Source organism: Raphanus sativus, chromosome 9 (genome assembly GCF_000801105.2).
Source record: "Raphanus sativus cultivar WK10039 chromosome 9, ASM80110v3, whole genome shotgun sequence".
NCBI lineage: Eukaryota > Viridiplantae > Streptophyta > Magnoliopsida > Brassicales > Brassicaceae > Raphanus > Raphanus sativus.
The window spans coordinates 31,946,849-31,966,579 of record NC_079519.1 but is presented as its reverse complement, the minus strand read 5'-3'; the positions used below and the strand labels follow the sequence as shown (position 1 = coordinate 31,966,579).

The following is a 19,731-nucleotide window of genomic DNA, read 5'->3' as shown; positions in this document are numbered from 1 at the left end:
GTTTTCATAAAACGTAATTTCAAGTTTGTTAACAAGATATAGTTCAACTGATTTTGCTTTTCTGTTGGAATGGGTAAACTCATTTTTCTTAATATGATAATATGTAAAATTGCCGTTTTCATAGATTCCCTCCCATATAACCATGGCCATTTATGTCAGTTTCGTCTTCTTCCTTTTTGGCGTTGGGTATATAGACATGCTGGCTAATGATGATCAAAGAATAATACCAAACTTGAAGTTGCTGTCGTCGTTGTCATGTAACATTGAAATGCTACCGACGATGTGTTGGACTAGTGAGTGATTTATAAGAATTAGATCTATCTATCTTATTAAAGTTGAAGTACCCATAGAAAGTGTTTGGAAACATGTATAACATTTTAAAAATATATTGTTTGGATATAGGAATAACAGTTCAAAATATTAAATATTTAAAATCCAGTTTAATATCATCAAAGCCCTTTAGTAAAACGTGTCTGGTCGGATTAGTGAAATATCAATCCGAAAATCTTTACGTGGCATATGGATTAAGTTTGCGTGATTGACAATAATAATATCTTCTATATTTAATTTTTCTATATTTAATAAGATAGAGTCAATGCTGAAACTAATTAGGCATATCTCACAACCATCAATACAATATTCTCATTTCAATTCAAAACGTGGTCAATACTCTATTATCTTTCCATATAATTGGCTTTACCACAATATCTCCCTATATACGCCTCTATTTATAAAATTTTCTTTCTTAAAACATAGATGCTCACCGTGGTTATAGTTAAGTATATTATTCAAAAAAATAAATATCAAGCAGAATATGTCAATCGATAAGTACTAAAAGGTATATTCCAACTAATACCAGACCTAAAATCTAGCCCAAATTATGATTTTAATATCACGCATATCCTATTTCTATAACCCGTCTCGTGGCTTGACTATATATGCCGCCATCTTTCCACACAAAACAACACATTCACAGTTACAAACGAAAAAAGAGGAAAACAATCAGAGTTATGTATTTCTAAACGCAGTCAAACCTTTGAAGGACATTTGGAGAGTACATGTTAAGCTACTTCATTCGTATTCTTAAAACACAAGTTTTGGAGGTGAAACTCTTGAGTGTGTTCTCGCATATGAGACTGTAAGTGGCATGTTTTTCCTGAAAACTCTTATATTTCTGATTATTGTTTTACTTATGATCACATACTAATTAAAAATGATATATTACTGTGTGTAGGGTATTAAAATGCATGTTACTTGCAAAAGAAACCAGATGTACGGCTAACCGATAAATATGTTCAAATCTATACACAAACTTATATAGAAATTTAATTTAATTTCGAAGACAAATCCGCGCTTCGGAAGCGCGGGTCAAAATCTAGTTGTATTTATAATTTGATTTATGTTGAGAAGGGTGATTTTACATCTTTATCTATATCATTTCAGCGTTCACCAAAAAATATATATAACAGCAGGTTTGTTTGACATCTCACACACCTGCTGTTTTTTTTTTTTTGGTAAAATCACACCTGCTATTAACACACCTGCTGTTAATATCTGACGACATGATGTAAAATCACCCTTTTCAACATAAATCGAAATATATATTAACAGCAGGTTTGTGTACTATATATTTGACACCAAAATATATATATATATAGTTTACTCAGGGAATTGATAGTTAACGTGAAAACTATTAATAAACAACGTACAAATTGGAGAAGAGTATCATAAGTTTGTTTATCAAATGCAAGTTTGCAGTGGCTTGATCGCGTAAGTCCCATATTCGACGAGGAGTTCACTATTTTCGAAAGTCTACTGCAAAAGAAGTTGATTGTTCTTGAAGATTATCATTTCATAATAAGTTTTTTCACGCTTTATCCTAGCTCGCACATAATTAAAAACATATATCACTAGATCAGAATTCACGGTAGTGAAAGCCCATATATTTTTAGTAAGATCATCCACACAAAAAATTATATAACAGTAGTAACAAAATAAAAAGGAAATGATGATATATACCCAAATTAAAGGTATAATGATACAATGCACAGGAAAGAGAGAAGGCCTTTTAGAACATGCATTCCCATAAATCTGTTATTATCACCACTTCCCTTTGCCATGATCCTTTACACTATAATAAATTTCCTCTTTTTTCTTCATTGACATTGCCGTAAAGTTGACACACACCCAAATAGAGTAGTTTATTGTTGTCAAAAAAAAAATAAAAATAAATAAATCTTTCCGCATTGCGAGCCGCAAAATAATAGTATACTAGATCTTTATCTGCCCGGGCGGATATTTATTTTATGTTTTTAGTCTTTTTTATTTATATTAAATTATGTATTTGTAATATTTAAATATAAATTTAGATGAAAATTAATCTTTGCAATTATAATAAAAACTAAAATTAAAATTTTAATAAAATATTAAATTTTAAATTTCCTAATTAAAATAATATAGAAGTGGGTCATAATTTTTTCAAATTCCAAAATCTTAATATCCCAACAGAACAAAAAGAAAATAAATCTATAAATACATAAAATATACAAACATATTTGAAACTATAATTCCTATTAAAATAAATATTTTAAATAAAAATAATCTTGCCATGTTTTTGTTTATTTCTAAAACTTGATCCGTAACCGTATAAATATTTGCTTTTACTTTAATTTTTTTTGGTACTAATGGTACACTATATATAATATTTTTTTTTGTAAATTAAAATATATTACATAATTTTTAATATAAAATTTTAAAACATAACAATTTTATTTATTACTTTAAAATAATTATATTTTGTGATTTTAATCGTCTATTATATCACAGTGTGTCATATAAACAAATCCTATATATATAAATAATTGGACTTATATTATGAAAGAACTATACTAATAATATATGAATAAATTATTTTATTTATATGTTATATTAATTGATTATGTGATATTTATTTTATTATTTATTACTAGTAAATATTAAAAATATTTAATATATTAATACAAAATATATTAGAAAATCTATTTTGGTTAAGATTTGACTAAAGAAATATAATATTTAAATTATAAAAAGACATTAAATGCTTAAATCTATTATTTAAATTAGGAAAAGACAAGCATATCTAAATATAGGTTCAATAAATATCGCAATGACATTTTAATGTAAATAAATAGTAAAATTAAGGGATATTTCTATTTTATACTTTTCTTTTAATAATATAGATGTCATCTTTTGATAAAAGGATAAATACATATATAGATGTCATCTTTTGATATTTATATTTCTATTTCCAATGCGTTAGTACAAAACTACATATATAAAAGGATAAATAACCAAAAGATGTTGGTTGTTAGTAGTAGAATTATTAATATTTTGATTTTGACCCCAAAAAAATAATATTTTGATTATTATTTGGTTTATATTTTTTGTATTTTGTATAAAAAGTTATTCAATTGAAAATAACAATGGTACTCAGAAGTTTAAAATCGATTGTCTAAAGTTGCACTGCAAAAAAAAAATTCTGACACATTTTCTTGTTTTTTACTTTTGATTACACAATAAACAATTGTAATAGGGCTAAAGGCCTAGTACATATTGTTCAAAAACCAGGCCCAAGTATGTATAATACAAAGCTTCGTATTTTTGCACTAGTAGATATCAGACAGAACATCCTATGAGGCTATCATCCAATGACAAACAAATATGGAACAACTTGAATGACTCTTTGAAGTTTGAAGCCAGACAGTCAAACAAGTTCATCTCATATTTGACCTCTTACTAGACATTCAAATATCTTCTTCGTTTAGGAACACGATGCAAGGGAAGGTACGTTCCGTTGGCATCCTTGACAATACAAGTCGGTTGAATATGAGCCCTAACGTGAGATGAAAACGTATTGATGATAATGTCTGCTGTGCTGTCACATTATATAATGTTACATTGAAATGTTGCGTGATTATTGCTGAGGGAGTGAAGATGTCGAACAAGGTCGCATTGTGATTACTTCCCTACAATAGTACATTTGTGTATCCAGAGTCGTGAACATACTTATTATTACACGGTGCTCGAAACCAGACCTCCCTTGGATACTTCATTAGAGCTATCAAAATCAACTAAACATCCGGTTAGAAACATCACAGCCATATCAAAACTCCAACTAACTAATAACGAACTCCTAACGTGAGCTTGTCCAAGGCGCCATTTTCAGATGTTTATTTTAATCTTTCTCAGCTTGTTAACGATATATATTGGCGGGACGAATTATAATGGTAATTGGTAAACCAAAGTCATGAAAAGTAATATCTCAACTGAAGTCAAAATAACAAAATCTGGTGAATCAAACTCACTCATGTCTAACGATCTCCCTTACAAAGACATATTCCTCTCACACATCACTTTACTGCAAAACTCTCCACAAAAGAAGTTATCTAACTCTTTGGTGCAGTCTTCTCCTTAAACTTCTGAAGCTTCAAAACCTTCTTCACAATCTTCTGCTCTTCAACCAAGAACGCCCTAACGATCCTGAAACCAGACACAGGTGCCAAAGAATTAGTTAAACATTTTCAAAAGCTCACGTAACCTTTATAACAAAATTCGCTTACCTGTCTTTAACAGCTAGCCCAGAGAGAACACCACCATATGCACGGTTCACTGTTCTCCTGTTCCTCGACAACCTCGACCTCTTGTACTCAGCAGGTCTCAGATGAGGAATCTACACACACACACACACACACAAAGCACCCAAAACTAAAGTCTCTTCAATATCTAACCAATCTCTTTCAAGCAAGTTCTTACATTCAACTCCTAACATGTCTGAATCCGACACAAAAAAATCGTATTAGAAAGAGATAAAGACTTACCCCTTGGATTCGCTTGCCAGTGACAGGGCACTTAGGTCCACTAGCTCTCTTCTTCGTCGTCTGGAAAGTCAACTTCCCACCTTCACAAAACCCCAACAAAAAAAAAAAAATATATTTCAGACCAATCTTTCACGAAATCGTTACTACAACAATTAGATCTTCGGGTCGGTAACGTTACCAGGAGTTTTGACGATGCGGTGTTGGTTTGATTTGGTGGCGTAAGAGTGGCGTGATCGGTAAACAAGCCGTTGAACCATTTTCGCAAAGCTCAGGCCGCCACAGAGATGAAAGAGCGGCGCGAGCTTTGATGTGAGTTTATCTACTAAACCCTAGACGCAACGGACGCGAACTCTGGGCCCGATAACTAGGCCCATATATTTAGTAGTCTTAATACATTGACCAAACGGTACATACCGGTCACAAGTCAGGTTATCATTTCGGTTTGGGGTAAATGATAATATACCGATCGCATGCAGTGTCACTTCACTTGTGTTCGTAATAAATATGGACTGCAGTGCTCTACATTTGTTCTCGTGTTATCAACGGCATGTGCGCTTGCAGTGCTTTTATTTCTCTTCTTTGACAAATAGTATTAATTTTGTACCTCATATTTTTTTTTTTCACAAATTGAATATATATTAAAGGCCCAAAACCCATCTGAAACCGGGCCGAAGCCCAAAACACATACAGAAACAACTAAAGCCCAAACGATACAACGGGCTTCAAAGAGGAAAGGTTAATGGACCACAGTCCAAGACCACCACCGACACCTTGAAAAGCGAGAAGTCTGGTGAGGCGCAGACTCGACACGTGGAAGGATCTGCACCTTTCCCGCTGCACGCATCGTCACTGCATCAACTCAGCCACCACCACCGCAACTCGACTCGAAACGCCTCCGACGCTACACCGCCGGAGCCACAACCAAGAGACCTCGTTCGTCGGAGCTTAGAGACCAACCAGCCTCCTAACAAATCCATCACCGTTCTCCACCGATCTGTCTTCACGGCGGAGTGTTCATCGAACCTCGAGACCTCCTCCGCCTTTGAACCGCTTGAAACCCTAGACACGTGACTCGAGAACCTTCGTCTACTCGCCGGAAAGCTTCACCGGTCACCAATCTTCAACTCGCTAGAACGACATCAAGATACACCCGAGCTCTCGTCCCGCGCCATTGCGAACCACAAATTCATCTACACCGAGGAACATAACCAAGCCTCCTCCACTTTCTCCAAACAAAGCCGACTATTCCCCTTTGACGGAAAGGAACCACAGCGGCGGACTAAAGCCGACCGTCCACCCATAGAGAAATGCGACGACGGACGCAAAAAATTTAACCTGAAATTAAAACCGAAATGAAAAGAAAGGAGATCTAGATAATAAACAGAAAGGGGAAACCGGACCGGCGGTGGCTAAAAGAGCCCACTCCATCGGCCGGACAAGCTTCTCACGGCAGCGTTCTCTTTTCTCTCTTTTCTCGACACTCGATGCTTTGTTTTCTGAGAGAATGTACCTCATATTTTATTTTATTGCTAATGTTTTCTCCTTTTTTCCCTTCTTTTATTTACTAATAATGTTGTAAAGTAGGTATATACGCTGGAAAATGTGATTGGCACGTCCCTACATCACAAGCACCATCCATACATCACACATGCATTCCATGTTATTAAGTCAATCTTTTAATAATAGCAAATCAATTAATATGTATTATAAGAATAGCATGCATCTTATATTTAATCTCCATACTTATTATGATTCAGCCATACACTTGAATAGATGATGTGAAATATGTGTATATATATAATCTACAAAGTACACATCTCCCATTTGTGTAGCCCTCTAAATTTACGTATTAACTAGATTTTGATCCGTCCTGAAGGGCGGAAATTGATTTTTCAAATTTTAATTTTAATATATGTGTATATAATATTATTTATATTTTTGTGTAATATTTATATATATGACATATATATAATATTTTATTAAATGTATATATAATTGAATGGTGTTATAATTTGTGAGTCAGACATTTTTTCTCTTATGTTTGGAATGACTTGGAACTTGTTGATTTAAGAGTGGTTCAGTGTTGTATGATCTAATAATATTAAGAGATAACCAAAAATATTTTAAAGATGTTATTAGTTAAATCCAATTTATCTATGTCGATTAAAATTTGGTTTAATTTAAGTTGGTAGGTTGCATTTTATAGGAGGCTTGATATATTCTAGTAACAACTATGAAATAACCCAAATCTAAATGACAACTATAAGTAATAGATAAAAACCAATCCTTAAATTAATAGATTAGATTTAAAAGAAAGTTGGATTGTATCATACACTTCCTTAATAAATAAATAAAATGAAAATTTCGGACTGAAATGATGAAACTAAAAAAAAAGATGGAATAAAATGAAAATTTCGGACCTCCACGGCTCCACCCTAAAAAGAATATATTTTGACAAATTTGTTTTAATCAGATGTAAACAAATACTACCATTTTCAATTTCTCGAAATCACATTCTTTAAGTTTTTTTTTTGTTTTTTTTTTAATTACGTCTTTGAGTTGTTATCAAAAAATACAATTTCAGTCCAAATGATTAAGAAAAACTACCTGCATTATTTAGTGCATAAATAAATAGATACAGCACAACATTGACAAAAGAGAAGATATTAAAGTAGTCCCGTGACTCTTCTTCTTCCTTTCCCTCCGGCCTCGTGAAACCCAAATTGATATATCATATATACATATGTACACATAAATAGAAATGGTTGAATGATTTGTGTCTATCAAATATCCACTAATCTTACACCAAAAGAAATATCCAGTAATCATCTTTATCATATACCAAATTTTCATTGAAATATCTCTTAATCTCTTTGACCAAAAAATAATATCTCTTAATCTGTTTTCACCACCTAAGATAGTGACATATGTAACGTATATACAATTGGTTTCATCTAAATTAAACTGTGTTTACCAAAAATCAAGACGTTGTCCATAAATACTAATCGCGAACCATACCCGAATAAAACATACCAAATTATATTTTCCATGTATATAGATGCATATACAAACTCGTATGTATCGAGAACGAGAAGTCCCTAACATCACGAATGACGTAGACCATAATGTAACTTAACAATGGCCAAAGACCCACTGGTTCAATCCAAAACAGCATTTTTTCCTTTTATATTTTCTTAACAATAAATAATTCGTTTTCATGGAAAAGCGAAACAGCAAAGCATGACGAAGAAAAATCTCGTTCGTCAAAAGACATCTCAACCATTTCTATTATTAACAAAGCCTATGCACTACACATAAATGCAATAGGCACTATTCAATTCTTAAAATTATCGTAGCAATAAATCAAACACTATAGAGGGAGATATCTTATCATATATCATTATCATGTACTGCATGTCCCCGTTATTATTGATTTTTTAATAACATAACCTAATTAATAATATTACTTTTGATATTTTAGGGTTTTTGAAAGGAGCAAGCCCACATTGAATGCCACGCGGTTTTGTGTAGAGGGTAGAGACTTTTCCTTTTGCCACACAGCTGACTTTGGAGGCTTTACCTCCACTTTCGTAGTTAATGCTTTACACATTTTTATTTATTAAATACTCGATTTTCAGAGACACAAGAGTCCAAAACCAAGAGGGGTCAGCATATATATATAGAAGAAGGTGGACATAGTCACATAGACCTTTGTCGCCAATCTTAACCATTAGATCATTCAAAGCTAAGAGTACTGATAAGTGAGGCTAAGGTACTGCGACTCATCAACAACTAAAGTTGTTTAAATTTTCTTCTATTTACTTGGGCAAAGAGTTGTAGAGAGAATTTAAGAAAGGGAAAAAGAGGAAAGGAGTGATTATTAATTAATCGAAAGAGAGATATCAAAATAATGGTGAGGCCTCCTTGTTGTGACAAAGGAGGAGTGAAGAAAGGGCCATGGACTCCTGAAGAAGATATCATTTTAGTTACTTACATCCAAGAACATGGTCCTGGAAACTGGAGAGCTGTTCCCACTAATACTGGTATGTATAATCTCCATTCTTCCTGTCTCTCTCTCTCTCTCTGCAATATATATGTCTCAAGATTTATATATATGTAGATAATATTATGGTTATGATGAGGTTGAAATATAGGAAAGGTATATATGTCAAAATGGGTATGGACTGAATCGGTTAATATGCCATATGTGTTTCTCCAAAAGGGTTTGATTGTGGAATTAGCATTATCAAAACCTTATTTTGAAATTAATTAGATAGAATTTATTTATAAAAAATTTATCCATGAAATCCTGCTATATATACACGTAAAGCTTAAGTTCTTACTTTAGTTTTTATTTATTTTTAACCTTCATTGTCATCTGTAATTCAGGGTTGCTTAGATGCAGCAAGAGTTGTAGACTTAGATGGACAAACTATTTGAGGCCAGGAATCAAAAGAGGCAACTTCACAGAACATGAAGAAAAAATGATTGTCCATCTCCAAGCCCTCTTAGGCAATAGGTAAATTTAATCAATCAACCCTTAATGATTTCTCTAATTTTATCTCTCGCAACCTTTTAAAATCAAGAAAAATAATACTAATCGAGGGAATTTGATTATTTTTGCTGTAGATGGGCTGCAATTGCGTCATATCTTCCACAAAGGACAGACAATGACATCAAAAACTATTGGAACACTCATCTGAAGAAGAAACTCAACAAAGCCAATCAAGATTCTCATCAAGAGCTTGATCATTCAAGAGATCGTTCCTCGCTCTCTTCTTCTCCTTCATCTTCTTCAGCCAATTCCAACTCAAACATATCACGAGGTCAATGGGAAAGAAGACTTCAAACCGATATTCAGTTGGCAAAAAAAGCCCTCTCTGAGGCTTTGTCGCCTGCCCTAGAACCGAGCATTAACTCTACATTGGCCACTACGGCGACAGAATCATCTTCTTCTGAATCAAGACGTTCTACTTCCTCAGCTTGCGAGTTTCTTAGGACGCAAGAAACAACTACAACATATGCCTCAAGCACCGAGAATATAGCGAAATTGCTAAAAGGGTGGGTAAAGACGTCACGAAAGACTCAGAACTCCGCTGATCAGAGGATTCATCCAGATTCTGAGACAAAAGAAGTGATCAAGAGTGATGATGTTGAGATAGATTGTGCAGAGGCATTTCAAGCATTTTCAGGGTTCGATCACTCGAAAGATTGTGGTTCACCTGATCATGAGACTAAACCAGACATAAATGGATGTAGTAACCAAAGTCAATTGTACTTGTTCGAGAAATGGCTGTTTGAGGATTCTGGTGGACAGATTGGTGATATTTTGTTGGATGAAAACTCTAATTTCTTCTGAATAATTTGGTTAATCAGATGGTTCTAATTTTAGGATCCTTTTTTTTTCTCTTTTTCTGATTTTTTTTGGAGGTTTTACAAATGGCCTTCTGAATTCTGAAGGGGTCTGAAATATGTCCCACTTAATGATTTATTTAAGTATTGGTGAAAAGTCTTATATACTTCATATGTTTTTTTTGTCAGCATACTTCATATGTTTCATATTATTAGATTTTCAATTTTATTTTATTATAAATGTAGTTTTACATTTTTAAATCAAATATTAAAACTATTTTTCAATTTTTATCTTTACTTTTAGTTTATTAATTAATAAATAAAAATATAGTTTATAAATAGAAAATTTAATTATTTTTTTAATTCATGTATAAAAACTTTAAACGATAGAAAGAGTATTTATTTTCTATTTATCAAGTTGTTATTTTGAATTATTGTTTTATTTTCTATTTATCAAGTTGTTATTTTGAATTATTGTTTCTATTCTTTCTGATGCATGTTATGTTTGAGATCTCAACATAAAAAAAATCTATATGTTACACTTCAAACTTATACCTAAACGCCAAACGTAACTAAATTTAAATGCCCGAAAATTCGAGCTGCCGTTTGTTGAATATGGTTAACCTCGGGGTTATAACTTAATACTAGATGATAATCCGTGCTATGCGCGGAGTGAATTTTTTTAAATATGTTGTATTGAAATATTACAATTAGAATGCATCTTGTTATCAAGATTTTTTTTACATTTGATTTGGGGTGGACATTCGGATACTATTTGGTTCAGTTTAGTTTGGTTCGGTTCAGTTATATTTCGATTTTTGTGAATTCGATCCGGTTCGGATCTGCAGGTTCGGTTTGGATTTGGACTCAGATAACTCATTTTATTTTTTAAAAAATAAAATTCGTATATACTTTAAATTTCTCAAAATATAAAAAAAAATTATTTATAACATATAAATGTGTATAATGCAAGCTAAAATACTTAAAGTTAACATAAAATTTGGTCAGCTTCAATATTCGGATAAAAAATCAATAGATATTTGAAGTATTGGTATTTTGAATATCATTTAACTATTTTAGTCATGTATTTTTAACTATTTGTAAATATTTTCAACTATTTTGGACAACTTAATAACATTTTATATATTTTTAATATTCTTTTAGATATTAAATTCTAAAAAAAATCAATATATTTAAGTATATAAATCTGGTTTCGATATATTCGATATCCGAAATATCTCGTTTCGGATCATGTTATGTTCTAAAAAATATCATCTTAATAATATCTTACAATTTTTGGTAATTTATAGACGTTTTAAAAAATTCAAAATATAACATATATGAAAAATCTATTTTTTAAAATATGTTTAAGTGATTTTTTTGATAATATTAATTAAAATAAAATGTAGAGGATACAAATTTTTTTTTATCAAATATTTTTGATTTGTAATCATTAATTATCATATATACGTTAATCATATTAGGTAATTTCGTAGCTTTTATTTAAGGAAATAAACTTACGTAGCTTTTATTTAAGAAAAGAATTTAAGACTATTAATTAATATGATAATTAGTTTAATAAAAAGTATAATAGATATTTATATGGACCAATCTAAAGATTTCTGAGAATCATCCTAGTGATGACACGTGACTACAAAACATGTTGTAATGTTCCAAGATTAATATATAGGGGATTGTTGTAAATATAAAATGCCTCCTATGTGCAGTGAGCGTCTTTTAAAGAATTTCTAATGTAATATTCCATTTTTTTCTTCTATGTAACTTTTATAGGGAATAATGAACAAAAAAATAAATTATTTTATTTAACAAAAATAAATTATTTTATTTATAAAGTAAAATTCATTATACAGTGAGATATTATAAGTTGGATTGGAATATCTTTTACTTTATACATAGTTTCACTCCATCTTACAACTCACTTTGAGAAAACATTACATTTATTTTAAAGTGTAAAATGGAGCCACTCAGTAAAATCAAATCGTATATATAAAGATAGCCATACGCCTGGTGAATTTAAAGACCTACTAATTAAAGAAAAGTACTACTAGTAAATAAAAATTGGTTAAACAAAATATTTATTGCATGGAGTAAATGGGGCCGACAAACTATTTATTAAAGAAACAGAAAAATAAATTAAAAACGGGATGGATTGGCACTATTAATTTTGAAAGTGATGAGGAGTTAAAGTTTGACTTTCTTTCTTGTGTGACCTTGTGAGTTATGATTTACATCAAATATAGTTACTATAGTACTGTAAGAAAAGTCAATGTCACCATTAATTTAGCTTCTCCTTTCTTGTTCTAAGATAATGCCAATTGTCGTCCGATGGTGAAAACAGTAGAACCATGTTTACAAAAGTGTACCGCTTGTGTTATTGTTTGTTGGAGTATGGTTCAATTGACCTAACCGATTATTTCAAAAAAGTTGTATCACCAATCTCGTGTTATCATGGAAACTGTAATTCAAAAAAAAAATGAAAATGAAATAAAGAGGCAAAATAAGTAGCAGCACCTTTGCTGTAAAGCAATGTACGGCAAGAAGCCAAGAACCTATGAAATTTCTTGGCTTTTGATTTAATCCTCTTCAGTCGTAATTTTATGAACTTCTATCGATTAGAACAGTGTATACGTGTACACAATAATATGTAGATGAAAATATTTCACATACATCTAGATGTATATATACCTGTAATTTTTCTTTGCATGTGTATATAATTGAAGGTTAAAACTACACTACAATGTTATGTGCATATATGATTGTAACGAAAGAAATAGCTCACATCGGGTTCAAATTCATGGTGGTAAAACTAAATCTATTGAATAATTAGCAAACAGGTAGAAACTTTGAAGCACTTAGAGTCTTAGAGTGATGTATTTCTAAAATTCTCTGATGCTCAATTGAATAGGCTAGACGTTAAGCAATTGTGTATATTTTTGCGAGCTTGGTTTGGGTCCGAGGACTTCAGCCCAATGGCAAAGGAAAAGGGTGTTAAAAAGAAGCTGAAGAATCATGTGCGATTCATGTGATCTTAAGACCAACGTCTTCCTTCTATTTATTGCAACCATCTTTTCTCGCTTCCTCACATGTTATTTTGATTGGAACATTAATTATCTAATAGCAGAGTGCCTAATTACACTAGACGATAAAATGTTGAGTATCTACCAAGGTTAATTAAGTACATCCACGAGACAATATGTTACTCCATTGTTTGAAAGAAAGTTTCAAGTCTAAAGTTATGGATCATTTGATATAATTATTTTTAAAATTTATACACTATTCGCCATTAAGCAATTTATTTAATTTTCTAAACTCCCGCTTCATGATTTGATATTACATGAATAGTGAAACCTAAGATTCCTTATCCTAATTAAAACCGAAGATTGACCGCTGAGTAGTCAAAGATTACACCTCACTAATACTAATGGAAGCTGGGGAATGAGGGTTGGGTTGTTGAGACACAAACTCCCTTTACTTTATTTTATCAAAAATCTCTCTCATTATCGTAAATCATAGCCATCATTACTCCATTAACCACTCTGGTTTTTGTCATTAACAAATTGCAATCTTGCTTTACAATGCCTTTTAGAAATTTAATGATTTTGTTTATTCTAGTTTCTAATGTAGATAGTTCAGATGTAGTTTCTAATGTGTGTGTGTGTATATATATATATATATATATGTTGCTGTATTACTCCCCTAACGACTTTACTGCTCCTCTCATCTCACTATGATGACATTTGCGGTTCCTCTTAAACTGAATCAAAATGATATATAATCTGGATTATTCGATTTCGCCCAAATTCTGACATTAATATGTTGATAAGGTACTTCTAACTAAAAAGGTAAATTAGCAATTATTGATTCTTATTATAACATATATATATATATATATATATATATATATATATATATATGTTACTGTATTACTCTAAGTTCCATTTTAGGTCATATGTTGAATTCCTAACAAATACGTCTATTAGAAATCGGGAACCACAAGCGCTTGGTTATGCACTAGTTTTTATACATCACAAGAGTTACGTCGAATCCAAAGGTTTTGCATTTATATATATCTAATCTCGAATGAGAAAATATCAAAAATTTCCTGCATGATTATCCGAGATTGATGGAACATATGAATAGGAACATTTGATGTCTAACTGAAATTCGAATGAATGTAAGCACGTGTAATTGAAAATATCAAGACGTAATTGCAAAGTAACAAAAAAGATCGTGAAGAATTGCGTTGTCCTCATAATTTACAAAATAGGTTTGGTAGCCCAACTTATCAGTCCCACGTTTTTAGGTCCAAATGTATATACATTTATACACACAGTTCTATTTTTGCTCATGCATCTTCATCACACAATCTAAACATATTGATTGTTACTTAGATTACAACAAATTTTGAATTTTAGATCTTAAGTCAACCAAGTGGGTCACAATACCACGTATCCAATATAAACGGTTCTTGTCTATGCATAGTATTATCTCGAAGTCGATACTAATTACTAAGTCATATTCTTTACGACACGTATAAATGATTTTCGTAATCATACGTACGCGGTACGCGTAAACTAGAACATAATGGATGAATAAGAAGAATAAAACATGGGATTAAGGGGCCACCACAGTACACATTAGGTCTTATAAAGACAAGCTTAGCTGTTGTCTTCCTTTTAGAACCAATCACTTTGTTTGGTTTTAAAGAAAAGCTTTATCATCATTTTAGGGTTTTGTAGCAAAATTGAACAAAAGTTGCATCCACACACAAGTCGTAATCCAGCACCCACTTTTATATATTATATTATTCGCTTGTATATGGTTAATTATGATTATTAACTAGTTAATTAAAACTATAAAATGATTATTACCTAAGCGCTATACTGGTTGGAATATAAGAAATGTTTTTTTCTTCTGAAAGTTGCATATAGCAGCAGTTTTCGGAGAAAATCATCTAAAACGACAATACTGTCAAATAAAGACGAGTGCCTAACTCACAATGTGCTGGCTCACTGGCTCCATATCTCATGGATTATATTGCAAGTGAACGTTTTTATGTATCTCCTAACTTATTGACATTTTGTTTTGGTTCATACAACGAGAAATAAAAAAAGGCTTGTGAAAAATAAGTCTCTTTTCTAAGCCTAGCAAAATTTCAAATTCTGATTGAGCATAACTTACTCAATATTTTCTAACTGGTGAGTATTCGAGAATTTTTTTTTTTTTACTTTATTACAAAATTACAAACACATGTGAATGCATGGATAGTTGTGGACGCCAAAAGAAATTCAAATTACAAAAGAAAAATATATGTACATACATGTATTCATTTAAAAACACATCTCTGGTAAATTAGCTAGGTAGGTTTTCATCTGTGATGATACATGATACATTCCATGGAAATGTACATGTACACACATATCTATACACATATACCTATTACTGACATACACATGCATACAGAATTATCTTAGTGGTTGTTTGCTGATTGCTATAAGGAATGCTAGCTATAAATATATCATCTAGGGTTAGGGTTAACAACTGAGGTCCTCTTGTAATTATCTGGAGCTTTCACTCTCTTCCATCTCCCACCGTAGAAAATTAGAAATTATAATTAACACGAAACTTTATATATACTTTTTTCCCTTTCTTCTCAAATATATAGCTCACACTAATAAATTATTATATACAGGTTTAGATTTCACAAAAGAGCAAAGAAGAAGAAGAACCATGAGGAAGCGTCAAGTGGTGTTGAGGAGAGCATCGCCCGAGGAGCCTTCTAGAAGCTCCTCGACGGCTTCGTCTCGGATGGTGAGAGGTGTGAGATACAGCGAGTGTCAGAAGAACCACGCGGCAGCAGTTGGAGGCTACGCCGTAGACGGATGCCGTGAGTTCATGGCAAGCAACGGAGAGGAAGGTACCGTGGCAGCGCTAACTTGCGCCGCCTGTGGCTGCCACCGCAGTTTCCACCGGAGAGAAACCGAGGTTGTTTGCGACTGTGATTCACCTCCCTCGACTGGAAATTAGACCAGCAAACCAGAGCTGGCTAAAAGTTGTTCCTGCTTTGTGTGTTATATATATTTATAGGGAAACTGAAAATATTATAGTTTTTTATAACTTTCTTAATATCAAGGGTTTGTGTTTCTATAAGAATTTAAGAAGAAAACTTAAGACATTATATTAAAAATGGTAAAAGATTTATAATAATTGGATGTCTTCTGAGTTTGAGAATGTTTTGGAAAATTGGGTTTTAAATAAAATGTGAAGATTATTGTTGTTTCATGTTTTATAATGTTTTGATTTTTCGGTATTGGTCATATTAATGTATTTTGATTTGAAACCATATATCGTTTCAAATCTACTTCCACTTACGACATTTGTTAATTGTATTGTGAAGTGGGTTTGTAACAAATTAAATATGTGTATTTTTTATGAATGGATGAGATTGATTGTCCTTTTAACATATTTGGAAGGTTCTTCTTATGTTGTGATGTTATACGAATATAGTAATACGATTATTGGTTCTCTCAATTAAATTTTCAGATATATTTTAATTTTGATTCTCTGAGACCACTCCTTTAATCTTTGTTTTCAGCATGGGAATTGTGGAGTTAAGCTTGCAGCTGTCTTATAGCACTATTACATATATTACTGTTATTTCTTAGAATTACATGTTATAACTCGAGACCAATTCACTATTTCTAGATAAGAACCACTTCCTTCAGGTATATGCCTTGCATACATGTTTATAATTTTAAAATAGTATAATTTTATCATTCTAATCTTTTATTTTTGCTTTAGAAGAGAAATCTTTCAAATTTTTATATAACATGATTAGAACAGGTAAGAAAATAACTTTGAAATAAAAAGGGCCCAAGAGGCCCACAAATCTAATCCTTGTTGGTTGCTAACTTGCTATGATGAAAAAGAGTTTTTAATTGTTTTATTAAAGAACCGCTAAGACTAATGATCACTCACAATGGCCTGTGACTTCTGAGCTTTAGGCTTCTATAACCGAAATAGGTAGCAATTAATTTAACTGATTACTCCCAAATAAAGTACGTACATTAACAAATTGTATTATCTCTGTCTTTGAAATAGGTCAGACAAAAAACCCTAGTTAGAAGAGTAGCCGTCGGTCTTCTTTCTCTTGCTCCGGTGGTTGGTGGTTCTCACCACTACCGGGAGCGGGTAAGACTCTGGGTAAAGAGGTTCTCAAAGCTCTTTATCGCCGGCTTTCTGTCTCCGGGAAGGGATGGTTCTTCTAACATCTCTATCGTCGGCTTTGTGTCTCTAGGAAGGATGGTTTTTCTAGCATCTCGATCACCGAAACTTATGTTCTTGTGTGGTGAATTAATATTAGTTTGAAGTGTGGGAATGCTGCTTTTGTTTGGTTTTTGTTGTTTCAGTCACTTCGTCGCATCCTAAGTTAGCTTTTTGGATTCGTTTTTTGTGATTTATGTTTGCTGTGGAGGTATCTACTAGACCTTATCTTGGACCTTTGTGGTTTTGGGAGATGGTTTCTAGACGAAGCAGTTAACTTGATCTTCAGTTTTTCTCTTGCGAGGAGGTGGGCAGTCTTTGTTCTGTAGGTCACTTGGCTGTCTTGCGAGTGTCCGCGTGTAAGAACTGGTGGTCTTCTTTGACGTTTTCCCAAGTAGCGTTTCAAGGTCTTTTGTCCTTGTATCTTAGTTTTAGTGGTGGTTTCTGGTCATGCAAGTTTCACATGGATATCAGCTGCTGGAGTTGGTGTAGATTTGACCTCTCGATTGTTTCTGATGTTGCTGGTTCTAATATGGCTTGGTGTTATTTCCTTCAGGGTTGGGACTGTTCAAGACATTTGTTCTTTAGGTCAGCTCCATTGATATCGAATTCTTCTCGAAAGGTGGAAGGAATAGATTTGTGGACATAAATGAATTTTAGGCTCAGTTTATATCTTTGTTTGGTTTATGTTCTTTGTCTTTGGTTTCTTATCGACACTATTTATCTCAACTTTCTTCGAATTAAAAAAAAGTACGTACATTAACAAAGCAATAAATATAATGAAGGAATGGCAGAAAAATAACAACGACATTGATATAACTTCAAAAAAGATTGTGTTGTTATTACTGCTATAAATTATTACAACTTTCTGTATTAGTTTATAAATGGAATTCGAAATTAACAAAAATAACAGAGGAAGTTAGATATGTTCGTACGAAGAAAGTTAGATATCTTTGGCTAGTTTATAGATTTGAAATGACATGTGAACTGTATCATCATGAACGTACATTGTTAGGTATTTGAGTATGGAGAGAAACAATCCCTTCTGCAAATGTTTGTTAGCAGCCGAACTTGGTCAGGCCAATGTCGATTTTAATTTCCCTAAATTTTCATATTAAATATATATATATATATATATATATACACATTGACATAGCAAAATGAGAAAATATATTAAGTATATATATTTAATACAGAATATTACTTGAGAGACAAATGTATAACATTGTATTTTGTATTAATCTACAGCACACGTGAATAGATAGCTAAATCAAAAAATGGTACCAAGCGGGTTCAAATCAGCACATATTCGGTGTCAAAAAAAAAATCAGCACATATTCACATATAAGACCCAACGGATCTGAAGAAGTAAAGCAGCTGGCCCGTCAAGTAAAGAAGTCCACTCTAATAGTGATTCAAAGCGGTTGCGCAAGATGACTTGACCAGCTGGTGAAATCGTACCTTTGTCATCTTGCTTTTCTCTATTTTGTTTTATTAACCTTGTTACCGTTGCAGGTGTTACTGGGCTTGGAGTGGGCTTCTTTACTTGACGGGCCAGCTGCTTTACTTCTTCAGATCCGTTGGGTCTTATATCACATTCATATTTCCAATTTCTTTATCATGAACCTAGCTAGTTGTATTTCTATGTTCTCGCACACACTAATTTACTTGCGACCGATTAATCATAATACATATATAGTATCCCATCGTGAACACGTACGTACGATTTACATTCCAGTTCTGATATTCTTGATAACTTAAACTATTCGCAACTCCATTTCATGTCTTTGGTTCAATCCTACTCATCATGCTGTTATCTAGATTTTAATTAAATTCCCCCATGACTCAACTGAACGTTTGGATCCAACATAATTAATTAAAAGAGAGAACTTATGCAATTCGACTAACCCCGAGGATTACAAGCTACTCTTGATTCTACATATATCGACATAAACCAAACCAAATATCTTCTATCAGTCTTCAAAAACTTTACAATTAATTAGGTAAATCATATCCAAAGTTGGCTCTGGTCCTAGTAGCCAAAAGAAGCATGAGCTTCCGGCTGTTAATATAATACTCCTTCCGTATTATATTATAAGTAGTTTTAGCAAAAAAACAATTGTTTTACAATGTAAGTAGTTTTAACATTTCAAGGCAATTTTATATTTATTGAATAGTGTATAACTAATTAAATAATGTTAGCTATTTTATTATTGGTTGAAATTAAAACTAATTTCAA

General features: G+C 32.2%; 3 protein-coding genes across 5 annotated transcripts; 2 read left to right on the top strand and 1 right to left on the bottom strand.

Annotated features, from left to right (window-relative positions):
- Window positions 1-4,283: 4,283 nt before the first annotated feature.
- Window positions 4,284-5,192, bottom strand: LOC108809169 (60S ribosomal protein L34-2). Its single transcript, XM_018581301.2, has 4 exons — window positions 5,035-5,192; window positions 4,857-4,936; window positions 4,599-4,708; window positions 4,284-4,518 (listed from the first exon to the last, which is right to left on the bottom strand). Exons 1-4 carry the CDS (start codon window positions 5,111-5,113, stop codon window positions 4,425-4,427), a joined length of 363 nt encoding a protein of 120 aa, XP_018436803.1. The 5' UTR covers window positions 5,114-5,192; the 3' UTR covers window positions 4,284-4,424.
- Window positions 5,193-8,510: 3,318 nt separating this feature from the next.
- On the top strand, window positions 8,511-10,493 carry LOC108808921 (transcription factor MYB30). Its single transcript, XM_018581024.2, has 3 exons — window positions 8,511-8,899; window positions 9,246-9,375; window positions 9,486-10,493. The coding sequence occupies exons 1-3, from the start codon at window positions 8,767-8,769 to the stop codon at window positions 10,213-10,215; spliced, it is 993 nt and encodes a 330-aa protein (XP_018436526.1). The 5' UTR covers window positions 8,511-8,766; the 3' UTR covers window positions 10,216-10,493.
- A 4,780-nt stretch (window positions 10,494-15,273) lies between these two features.
- Window positions 15,274-16,511, top strand: LOC108809878 (mini zinc finger protein 2). 3 transcript variants are annotated; one of them, XM_056994383.1, is made up of 2 exons: window positions 15,274-15,427; window positions 15,922-16,511. In XM_056994383.1, exon 2 carries the CDS (start codon window positions 15,960-15,962, stop codon window positions 16,254-16,256), a length of 297 nt encoding a protein of 98 aa, XP_056850363.1. In that variant the 5' UTR covers window positions 15,274-15,427; window positions 15,922-15,959; the 3' UTR covers window positions 16,257-16,511. The 3 variants fall into 3 exon arrangements, with proteins under 3 accessions (XP_056850363.1, XP_018437518.1, XP_018437517.1); XM_018582016.2 differs by lacking the exon at window positions 15,274-15,427 and adding an exon at window positions 15,649-15,783; XM_018582015.2 differs by lacking the exon at window positions 15,274-15,427 and adding an exon at window positions 15,693-15,822.
- The last annotated feature ends 3,220 nt before the right edge of the window (window positions 16,512-19,731 follow it).